A 12253-nucleotide genomic window follows, 5' to 3' on the forward strand; every position below is an offset into this window, starting at 1 on the left:
TTCCAGAGAGTTGGACACGACTGAGTACACACACAAAATGATTTTGCCTTTGCTGGTGTATTTGTTTGGAAACTTTCTCCATGAACAAAACAGCCTATCAAAATCACTGAAAATAAAGTGCTCTCTTCTGGTGATTAATCAAATACTCTTAACCTTGGGGGAATGAATAATATCTGCAATATAGCAAACCTGCTTGTTTTCTTTTTCCAGAGCTTCTACAAAGCATCGTGTAAACACCTGAATGCCGGCTAGTATTTCTGGGGCTCCATCGGTTTCCAGGAGTGCGGACCTGAACAATGCAAGGCCAGATCACAACACATTCAGTGATTAATCTGGAAAATATGTGAACCAAAATATGTAAAAGGGAAACACGGAAACATTCTTTTTGTGCCATAAGCTTCAGCAGCAATGTCAGCTCATCAGATTTCAGTTCTTGCGTGAAAGCAGGAGAAATCTGTCACTCCCTTTTCTAAAGACTTCCTTTAAAATTTCAATGTGCAGAGCTCCCTTTCTTGGTTTTTAAATTATTAAGCACTTCATATCTCTTCCACGTGGGCCTGGGATGCTCTTTACAAATATTTGCACACTGTATGCCCACAAATGGAACATCCATAGAACTTTTGCTTTTGAAAGTGGAGAAAGGGGTGCCCCAGGGTTATAATGGCTCAGTTAAATCCAGCCAGCAAAGGAGTGGAAGAATCTGCATGTTCCTGGTTTGGTTTCTATGCATTTTCATACAACTAATTTTTCTTTATGCTTGTTTAAACAACACCAAAAAAAAAAAATCAACTGAAACTTTAATAGCTTTAAACTAAAAATAGCATTCTGACTTATTTCTACACTCATTTAGCTTAAAGCTCATGTTTCAAGACCAACTTAAGTGCTGGATTACTTGCTATTGTAAAAATTCCTTTTCCCAATGTCTTCTGTCTGCTGTGGGGCCTCTGTTTGCTGAGTTTGAGGGGGACTGCATAAAGAGGGTAGATACCCTGGCCCTGGCTGCACTAGCACTCAGGAAAGAGGCTGGCCATCCACCTGTCCACTGGGGGCAAGTTCCCCGCGAGGGGTCTGGTCCCTCACTAACTGTCAGTCATAACCAAACTTGGTGTTCAGTGGGCTCATCTTTCATCATTGTAAATCCACTGCATTTACCAAGAAGTTCTTGTATTTGCAGAATAAAAATTAGTGTGCTGTTAGATAACATGCATAGTTGATTTTGCCTTTCAGAAGTGCTCTGTTAAGAATGGCATTATTTATTTATTATTTTTGGTGTTCCTTAGCTTTAAAAAGATTGGTCAGCCCTCATGTGGTGAAGGGAGAACACTACTACCCTTTATTTTTAATTGAGAAAAATTCTACATGAATAATGCGTGATGCAAAATCTAATTCAATTCTGATTTTCAACCATTACTATTAGATTTTTAAAAGGTTAAAAAAAAAGATAGTTATCTTAGTTCTCAGGCATTGGCTTTTAAATACACATTGACATTTGCGTTTTACCAAAAAGCTCAGCAGGATGGGATGGAATTAGAATCTAATTTCCTCATGGTACAGCCAGAGATTACCACAGAATTTTTTATTCATATTTGGAAGCTGAACATATTTAGGCCAATTATGAGCAGAAACAGCACAATATTTACCTGAATATTTCATCCACAACTCTGAATATGGCGGGGTGGCAGGCAGCAGCTTCAGGCTGTAAAGGAAAAGACCATGAGAAAGTAAAATATCAGAAGCATTTCATCAGTAATGACTCGCTCTTATCAGGGAAATGAGTTGTCCACAACTGCTGGTGTCTAGAAAGTGGACATATTCCTTTGAGTTAGAAAAAAAAGAACAACTAGCTCATGGCAAAAGCCCTCCATACAAATACAAACAGAAGTTCTCTTGGGATAAGGGGATTATGGACAACCTTTCTTCTTCTTCTTCTTTATTCAACTTATACTCTGTAAATTCCACATTTTCAACAATAAGCCCACATGATACACACAAAAAAGTCAGTAAGTATCATGGGAAATTAGAAAATACCACCCACCAGCGGCCATAATGAAGACACACAGCCTACCTGTGTGCTGGGCTGGGCTGTGCTTAGTTGCTCAGTCGTGTCCGACTCTTTGCGACCCCTTGGACTGTGGCCCACCAGGCTCCTCTGTCCATGGGGATTCTCCAGGCAAGAATACTGGAGTGGGTTGCCATGCCCTCCTCCAGGGGAACTTTCCAACCCAGGGATGGAAATTTCCAACCCAGGGATCGAACCCAGGTCTCTTGAATTGCAGGTGGATTGTTTACCATCTGAGTCACCAGGGAAGCCCTGTGTTGCTAGCTTTACGTAATGTCCCCTATGTGTCTGATCTCCTCACATGACTTAAAAGTGCTTCAAGGTCGAAGCTAGACCTGTTATCTTTTCATTCCTGCTGATTAGGAAATGAGTACACAGTAATTTCAAATTATTATTAAGGAAAGCAGTGATCATCACCATGCCAGACTAAATAATATTACATCTTAGAGCATGATGAATTTAGCAGCTTAAATTATTTACAATGAAGGAAAAAATAAAGATACTATCATCTTGAATAAGGAAAGCCATCTAATTTAATCCATGAATATTTTTATGATAGTTCTGATGATTTAAATCTGCAGAAGCTAACTTACTGTGGCCTGGGGCTTCAGAGGGCCTAACCCAGATTCCATATCTTTTTGTTTGCGTTTTTCTTTTTTTTGGCCGCATGGCTTGTGGAATCTTAGTTCACCAACCGGGGATTGAACCTGGGCCCTTGGTGGTGGAAGTGCAGAGTCCTAACCACTGGACCATCGGCAAATTTCCATGATCCTATATCATTCTGGCTGGAGCTCATATCATGAGATGAAGCCAGAGGAAAATGCCATGTGTGTAGCATCTACAGGTTAGTAAATTAGGCTTTATATGGAATTTCTTTGAGTCACATTGAGCTTTGGGGAACAGTTTTTCATACCCCCTCAACAAGAAAAACAGAAAAAAGGATATATATCTTGTCTAAATTTTTCTAGGCCAGGCTAAAGAATGGTGCCTATCTCCAGTAGCTCCCACTCTCTTCTGTGCTGGCATTTCTAGATGTACAATAACATTGAACGTGTGCCATCTAGTGTTCACACACCGCCATTACAGCTGTCACAGAGGGCTCCAGGAAAGAGCATTACCACTTGTTAAAATGATGGGATAACTCCTTTTATTTGAAGAGATTTAGGATTTGTAGGATGCAAATCTCTGCTTTCTAAATAGAGTAATCTATACTCCCTAATCTTTCGTTGTTGTCCATTTTTATCTAAAAGAAACCAACTAAAAATTTTCATAGATTAAATTCATTCCATACTCAAGAAAGTAATTTGGCTGATTGATGGTTCAACAGAAGAGAGGCAGAGTATCTTTTGACTTTGATCTCAGACAAGTCAGTTATCTCCCTGCTTCTCGGCCTCACTGTAAATACTAACAGTTATTAAAAAAGTCACTGGATATGTGCCCAGAAAATATCACGGAAGTTTCTATGTATTCATAATGGAAAATATCAAACAAGAAGAGAAAAGCAAACTGCCTACCTTGAAGAAATGTGACTCATCAACTTTGCCAGAACAGTTTTCCAAGTTTTATATATAGACAATATGGCTCTTGAATAAGAGTGTTTAAGAACCAAACAACACGGTCATGTGACACATAGAGGCTAAAAATGCACGGATAGAAAATAAGCCTAAAATTGAAAATGGTAAAAGAGAACCATTCCCTTTGTTCTTAATGGGCTAACTACTCCAGAACCACTCTATAAATCTGATGCTAGTAGAAAATCAATCTATACTGATGACAGAGATCTCTCAATGGCAGAGAAAAGGATGATCAATGCATGGAACAGGGCTACCTTGAAAAGCAAGTGGGAAAGCAAGAAAGTTCTAACTCTGTTGAAAAGAGGACCAGAACTTGGACATGCTCTTCTTTCATGCAGTGTTTTCTAGTGAAACAGCTCAATCAAATGTTTTAAATAGACTGTGTGGAATCTGCCTGTTTTCTCCATGCTGGTCCACTCTCCTCTTAGATTTCCTTCTGTCCAAACAGGTCAGACCACGGTTGCCCTTAACCTGCTTCTACAAGCTGTTTTAGCTTTCAAAACAGATAAGATGCTGGGAGAGAGGGGAACCCTACTGAAACACCAATGGCAGAGATTTTGATTTAAAAACCAGTCTCCCTTGCCACTCCAGAATTGTGAACAGCTCTTTCTCATCTGCAGCCTTTACTGATGGTTTTAAAAATGAGACTCTTCACACTTTCTCAGCACATAATTTCAGGGTCAGTGAGTCCCCTCATGAAGCCCAGAGTACTCACAGGCCAGGCATGTGTCCCAAGGACACCAAATCACAAAAGCAAACTTAAGCCGCTTTTCTTATCAAGGGAATCCTCTAAATAGAATTAAAGTCTTAATTTACGCTTCTTTGGAAGCCATAAATTACACCCTCCTGCCCCCCCGCAAATCTTTACACATCCATGTGAGGGAAGAGGCAAACATTTAACCCCTCTGTGTCCTGTTTTATTTGTAAAATGGGCCCCCAAAGTAACACAACAGGTCACTCTGCAACTCAAACTTCTGGGTCCTAGCTCTGAAACCCCACAAACCAAGCAATCATCTTTCCTATTAGAAAGAGGACAGAAAAGAAAACCTTTCTTGGGTTCCATCTGTTTGTCTGTTTTTCCCCATCCTACCAAAATCTGTTCCTTCTCAAGCTCTTCTCTTCTCCATCTGGTCTAACAATCTCCATGTACAGATTATTTCAAGTCTAGGGAAACTTCATTACCAGGAGGCCATCAATAACAGCGGTTGTGCCCTTCACCCCCAGTTCTCTCACTGAATGTCAGAGGATGAACAGAAGAAGAGGGAAAGCTCTGGACTCTGGTTTCCTTTTCTACGGGCCAGTTTGCTCTGGGGGGCACATTCCCTTCCCTCTTCTACAGCTACCCAGGACTGCACTGCTTGTCTCTTCTCTGCCCAGAAGGAAAGCCCATTCTCATCCCTCAGAAGAAAAAAAAAAACAGGGAAGACTAAGCAACACAGAGAAGTGTGCAGCAGCTGCATTTTCTAGCTGCTTTGTAGGCAGAGGTGAGGGAGAGGCCGGCTTGTCACTCTGTGCCATGAACTGCACAAATAACATTCACGCTCACTCTCTGGCCTTGGTGTCTATGCATGCGTGCTAAGTCACTTCAGTTGTGACCCAACTCTTTGTGACCCTATGGACCGCAGCCCCAGGCTCCTCTCTGTCCATGGGATTCTGCAGGCAAGAATACTGGAGTAAAGTTGCCATGCCCTTCTCCAGGGGATCTTCCTGACCCAGGGACTGAACCCATGTCTCCTGCGGCTCCTGCATTGCAGGTGAATTCTTTACTGCTGAGCTACCGGAGAAGCCCTCCTTGGTGCCTAACCTGTTATTTTCATCCCAGTTCATCAACGATTATTACTAGCCGCCTGAAAATTCTCAGGAAGAAATCCTTCCTTTTTTCCTATCATTTTCTGAATCTGTGTGAGATGGAAAGACTATGGGGAGAGGGGAGAGAGAGAATACAAGCCAGAAAGGGAAATTAAACTATGATTTGAGGTAATTCACTGAGAAAAGTGAATTCTTCTTGTAAAAAACAAAAAGGCAGTGAAGAAATGGAAACAAAATTCTCAGGCCTTCTTCATTTATCACCTTTTACACATATTTTTCCTAAAAAATAGAGAAGTTTCAGGTGAGAGATAAACTGAAGTTCAGTAAGCCTGGGGTAGATTCTCTTTCATGGTCTATATTTATGGCCAACAACATATCCCACTGTGTATCTGACTCATCCAAACCCTTGACAGGCAGGAGCCCTTGTGTTAATCAATGTATGTAAATTAAAAGGTGACTATTCATCAAAAAATAACACTCCTCTTAAAAAAAAACATTCTTTGTAAGTTTCATTTCAATAGACTCTTTTGAGTTAAAAAACAATTTGGTCTAAAAAAAAACTACCTATATAAAAATATCTTCATATCTGTCATATAAAATAAGGCACCTTTATAAACATGTATTTTTTATTATGCCATTTTCTTCTTTTCTACTTTCAAAATACCAAACTTAAGACTGTAAATATCCCTTTTGCATTTTAAGATCTATTTTGTTTCAAAACATTTGTGTTTCTTTCATCAGATTTGAGCTTGGAAAACTTATTCTTTCTTTTTAATCTTTACCAGATGTTGTTTATACTACCAGCAATTTTTTTCAGTACTCTATAATGAAATTATTGTTTAATTAGTGATAAATCTGTCATTTCTGGGCTTAAGGAAAAAAAAAGAAAAAACTTAACAAGTACCAAATGTACTTTTGTGTTTTAAATTTACCCGCGCTGCCTGAGAGCGTTAAGACACAGGGATGCCAGCTCTGGAAGCCAAGCAAAGACCCCCAAACCTCAAGTTCCTCCTCTCGCCTGGCCCAGCGCCCTGTCTCCCCTTGGCTTGTGTAGCCTGGGTGGGAAGACGGCTCCTCAGGCCCCTGCTGCTTCTTGGCTCAGCCTCTGAGTGGCAGTGACCTTCTAGGTCAACTACTGCCCTGTTTTGTTTTTTCTGTTTGTTTCTCTCTCTTCACCTCTGACTGGCTGCCAAGGCCTGCATCCCAACAGTGAAAACACAACTTGCCATCCAGGTCTCTTTTCTTCACAGTGCTGGATGATCTGGTGCCCCCCTGAGGTCGATGCTGGAAAGTGCAATTATTGTCTGAGATGTTTCTTTTTACCTTTTAGCCACAAGCATAAACCACCTCCACACTTCTCTATTGGATCACTGCTAAATTACCTACTTTAGCTTTTGTTAAATTACATGCATCACATTAAAGAGCTCAAAAAAAAAAACCAATCAAGAAATGTTTAAAAGACTGCTAATGAGAAAGCAGGAAAAGAAAAAACCCTAGAACATTAGTAAGAAGTTATTCAAGCAGAGAAAACTGACATCACCCAGGATGTAGAGTTAATTCTTCAGTTTATCTTTTATTAAAGGGGAACTGTGTTTGGAGTTCAGCGTAAAATGAGTCTCTTTTTCTTTTTGAAGTGGCTATGATTACTATCTGGAGAATGGAAACAAGAATGCATCTTATCTCATATGAGGGAGGTCAAGGAGGACACTGAGTTATCTGCAGGTTTGTTATTCTTAAGCTCTTATTAGATCAAGAACTACTTTTTAACCTATCTTTATTGAGGTACACTTGACAAGATAAAGAACTAATTTTGGTGGAGCTATGAAGAGAAACACCAAGAGTGTTTCCTGATTTAAAATCTGAATAAACAAAACCATTCCCCCTTCCTTCCCCTCCCCCTGCACTCTTTCATGGGCAAATCTCTGGACCCAGCTATAGGGGCAGGCGGCATGTGAGGCCAGCCAACGAAGGATCGAATGGGAGGGCATGGGAACCAGGGTATATCCTAGCCCGGGCATGCAGCAGGGCAGCCAAGCACAGTGCCACCCAGCCAGCACTTTTCATTCAAATGTAGAATATAAACAATAGCTTTCTGGGCTCTGCAAACAGAATTGTAACTGGAAAACATAACATCCTTCTGATTCAGGGCCAGCCTTGGGAAACTAAACAGTGCCAAGAAAGCTGCATAATTAGCAAGAGGCTTTCACTGCTTTTGGTGACATGAGTTTTTAAGGTCAGGTCTGAAGCTATGGATTATGGTCTTCCATTGCCTGTTCTGTCAAGGGAAACACAAGACCATCTGCTTTTGCAAAGTGTCAGTCTGCTCAGTAGATGACAAACTGAGGCTAAGACCTCAATTTATTTAGGAGCATCAAATGTGGCAGGTGGCCATGGACTTGGGGGAGGTCCAGCCTAAGAGAGTCAAACAGCAAGCCTCAAAAGGAAACAGGTTTTGAAAACTTACTTTTATTTTAGAAGTCAAAAAACATACACACGTACTTAGAATTTAGGTGACTATTAGGTCAGCACCTTATTATTCATAGTCTTAATGGAAAATACCCAGCCTCGAGGCCCTGAGAGGCCACAGAACATTTGGAGAGATCATTTCACTTTGTATAACCTGTACAACACGTTTATCTTTTGTTTTTGCAACATCTTGGTAACTATAGAACTTCTAGGGCTAATTCTGGATAGTCCCAAGAGATGGAAACATAATTAACAGTGCTCCATATAAAATACAAGTTACTAGACCATCACACTTTAATTACTCTCAGAATCCGACTCTAATGTAATAGGCATCAAGTTACTTCTAGAGGAAAGCACAGCAGTCCTGTCCTATCTGAGTCTTCCAGATCTTTCTGATACTTCCGCAGGGTCCCGTCACGGCCCCGAGATACCGTGCTCTGATAAGTGAAGCAGATGATGCAATCAGGAAGCATGTTCTTCAGGTTACCCTTCCAATCACTCGGTCACGTCCCAGGCTTATTCTAGCCTGCTTGGTTATGTGGCACTGTGGGCCCAGGATCCTGAGGAGAGCAGCCCACGCCAATCAAGGACTTGCAGCTCTATATTGTAATTACCTCCCTGAACCGTAAGGCAACAGAGGGGTTACATCCTGCCAATGCCACAATAAATTAAACACAATAGCACCCTCTGAAATCCCCCTTTAACCATAATGGAAGCTCTGAATCTCTACACACATGATCCTGATAAATGCTTTTGTAAATCAACTGACTTCAAAACTGTTTGGGGGGAAATGATTTTAAACCATAAACTGGAGACTGAAGATTATACAGTGCAATGTTTAACCAGAATGCCTGCTTTCTCTCTCTCTCTCTCTCTCATCCTGGGTTTACTGACAGGCTCAGGCCTGAGGGCCACAGGTAAAAAGGGCACAAAGAAGATTTAGAGAAGAATCACAAGGTTGCAGAGTCAAATCAACTTAGGGTGATGAGACTGGAATTTTTCCATCGAGAGAAGACTTAAAGAAAATTTAATAAGGACCTTGAAAGCAAGGAAATAGCTCAGTTACTATATTTTGCCACTGAAAAAGGACCAGAGAAAATAAAATTATAGCATGTATCTTGCAGTTAGAAATAGATTTACCTGACAATAAAGGTAATGTTTTGAATGGGCTGCAAGGACTTCTAAAAGTCTTTGTTTATTTTGAATATTGTAATTATTTTTATATAAGGTATATTCTTATTTCTCACCTTAATATGCAACTTTTTTTTTTTTTTAATGCAACTGTTTTGAAAGATGAGTTCAAGCAGAATTTCCCTAAAAGTAACCCTTTCTCTTTGGGCTCTTTCAATCTTTATATCTATTTTCTTTTCTTTTTTTTTCTATCAAACATTGTAAACGTCTAAATCAGTAGGGTTCGATTTGTGCCAGTTAACTTACAGATGAACGCAGCATGGCTGCTGGCCACTGTGACCCTATCCATGGTCCCCTTGGAGGCCCCAAGATGGGAAGGCAAAGAGGAGCCTGGGAGACAGGGAGAAGGTAAGCAGGGCCACAGTCACACTCATGACCTGGTAGGGACTGATCAGGACCCAAAAAGAGAGCTGGGATATAGGAAGAAGGCAGCAGATTCAATTATGATTCTCTCACACAGTCTCTAATTTGAAAGAGAGAGAAAACGGCAAGTTCTAACTGGATTAACCAAACAGAAGGTGTCTATCTAGGTGGAGGTTGTGTAAACGCAGCCAACCTCAGTGCGCAGGATGCAGAGACAGACACACCCTGCCCCCAACAGAAGGCTCAGCTCAGCAGGCAGGGGAACACTCTTCAGCCCAGTTTCCTGGCCACCAACTTAAGATCTGACTGTTCACCATCTCTCTTGAACTAACTTTCTCCAACTGTACAAGAGGAAACAAAGCTCTGCACCATATCTCCCCTCGGTGACAAAAGCGAGTAAGAAAGCCTGTTGGAGCCCACGAGGTTCCTGTAAGATGGAGGCCTGGAAGCATGACACCTCCCAGAGAGTTTTAATTGTTTATTCAGAGTGCATGGGTCTTTACTCAGACTTACAAAAATGCACATAAATTCCAGAGCTGCCTCCCACAGAGGGAAAACATCTGATTGGTCAGGTTCTGAGGACTGCCTGCCAGCCTGGGCCCCTGACACTGGATTAGGCAATGGGGCCCATTTGGTCCACTGAGCACGGCATGGCCCAGGCCTGAGAAGTTCTGAGTAGAGGGGAGACTGGGCAGCCCCTGCACAGAGGTGGGGGTTCGAGGATGGCAGCCTGACACCAAAATAACTGACAGAATTCTTAGTAGTTACTTTGCTGTTTTAACCATTTTTCTGGGGGTGTCATTTTGTATCTTTTAAGTATTTGATTTTTCCTCCAAGGAAGGATTAGAAGTTTATTTTTTGAATGATTTTCTTTGTTAATTGATTCCTCCTATTGTTCACAGGGGCTTCCATGGTGGCTCAGCTGGTAAAGAATCCACCTGCAGTGCTCGCTTCGGCAGCACATATACTAAAATTGGAACAATACAGAGAAGATTAGCATGGTTGCAATACTCATTTCAGATAAAATAGACTTTAAAATAAAGGCTGTGAAAAGAGACAAAGAAGGACACTACATAATGATCAAAGGATCAACCCAAGAAGAAGATATAACAATTATAAATATACATGCACCCAACATAGGAGCACCACAATATGTAAGGCAAATGCTAACAAGTATGAAAGGGGAAATTAACAATAACACAATAATAGTGGGAGACTTTAATACCCCACTCACACCTATGGATAGATCAACTAAACAAAAAATTAACAAGGAAACACAAACTTTATTTATTTATTTTTTTAATAAATTTATTTATTTTAGTTGGGGGCTAATTACTTTACAATATTGTAGTGGTTTTTGCCATACATTGACATGAATCAGCCATGGGTTTACATGTGTTCCCCATCCTGAACCCCCTCCCTCCTCCCTCCCCATCCCATCCCTCTGAGTTATCCCATTGCCCCAGTCCTGAGCATTTGTCTCATGCATTGAGCCTGGAATGGTGTTCTGTTTCACATATGATAATATACATGGGAAACACATACTTTAAATGACACAATGAACCAGCTAGACCTAATTGATATCTACAGGACATTTCACCCCAAAACAATCAATTTCACCTTTTTCTAAAGTGTACACAGAACCTTCTCCAGGATAGATCACATTCTGGGCCATAAATCTAGCCTTGGTAAATTAAAAAAACTGAAATCATTCCAATCATCTTCTCTGACCACAATGCAGTAAGATTAGATCTCAATTACAGGAAAAAAACTATTAAAAATTCCAACATATGGAGGCTAAACAACACGCTTCTGAATAACCAACAAATCACAGAAGAAATCAAAATATGTATAGAAATGAATGAAAATGAAAACACAACAATCCAAAACCTATGGGACACTGTAAAAGCAGTGCTAAGGGGAAGGTTCATAGCAATACAGGCTTACCTCAAGAAACAAGAAAAAAGTCAAATTAATAACCTAACTCTACACCTAAAGCAACTAGAGAAGGAAGAAATGAAGAACCCCAGGGTTAGTAGAAGGAAAGAAATCTTAAAAATTAGGGCAGAAATAAATGCAAAAGAAACAAAAGAGACTGTAGCAAAAATCAACAAAACTAAAAGCTGGTTTTTTGAGAAGATAAATAAAATTGACAAACCATTAGCCAGACTCATCAAGAAACAAAGGGAGAAGAATCAAATCAACAAAATTAGAAATGAAAATGGAGAGATCACAACAGACTACACACAAATACAAAGTATCATAAGAGACTACTACCAATAGCTATATGCCAATAAAATGGACAACTTGGAAGAAACGGACAAATTCTTAGAAAAGTATAACTTTCTAAAACTGAACCAGGAAGAAACAGAAGATCTTAGCAGACTCATCACAAGCATGGAAATCGAAACTGTAATCAGAAATCTTCCAGCAAACAAAAGCCCAGGACCAGATGGCTTCACAGCTGAATTCTACCAAAAATTTAGAGAAGAGCTAACACCTATCTTACTCAAACTCTTCCAGAAAATTGCAGAAGAAGGTAAACTTCCAAACTCATTCTATAAGGCCACCATCACCCTAATACCAAAACCAGACAAAGATGCCACAAAAAAAGAAAACTACAGGCCAGTATCACTGATGAACATAGATGCAAAAATCCTTAACAAAATTCTAGCAAACAGAATCCAATAACATATTAAAAAGATCATTTATCCCAGGAATGCAAGGATTCTTTAATATCCCCAAATCAATCAATGTAATACACCACATTAACAAATTGAAAGATAAAAAA

The 12253-nt window shown here is 40.2% G+C and overlaps 1 protein-coding gene and 1 pseudogene across 18 annotated transcripts in view; one reads left to right on the forward strand and one right to left on the reverse strand.

Moving 5' to 3' along the window:
• The window catches only part of FANCC (FA complementation group C), a 303173-nt gene that overhangs the window by 30424 nt on the left and 260496 nt on the right, over nt 1–12253 (reverse strand). For 15 of the 18 annotated variants that reach the window (XM_081522609.1, XM_081522735.1, XM_081522620.1 and 12 more), the window contains 2 exons: nt 1641–1696; nt 190–289 (listed from right to left, as the gene is read on the reverse strand). In XM_081522609.1, the coding sequence (XP_081378735.1) occupies nt 190–289; nt 1641–1696 (156 nt within the window). The remainder of the gene's footprint in view (nt 1–189; nt 290–1640; nt 1697–12253) is intronic. The other 3 variants (XM_081522765.1, XM_081522786.1, XM_081522775.1) reach the window with 1 other exon arrangement.
• Nucleotides 10406–10499, forward strand: LOC145521753 (U6 spliceosomal RNA; annotated as a pseudogene).

This window comes from Giraffa tippelskirchi, chromosome 1, assembly GCF_054371585.1.
Source record: "Giraffa tippelskirchi isolate mGirTip1 chromosome 1, T2T-mGirTip1v1.2.pri, whole genome shotgun sequence".
In the NCBI taxonomy this organism is placed as follows: Eukaryota; Metazoa; Chordata; class Mammalia; order Artiodactyla; family Giraffidae; genus Giraffa; species Giraffa tippelskirchi.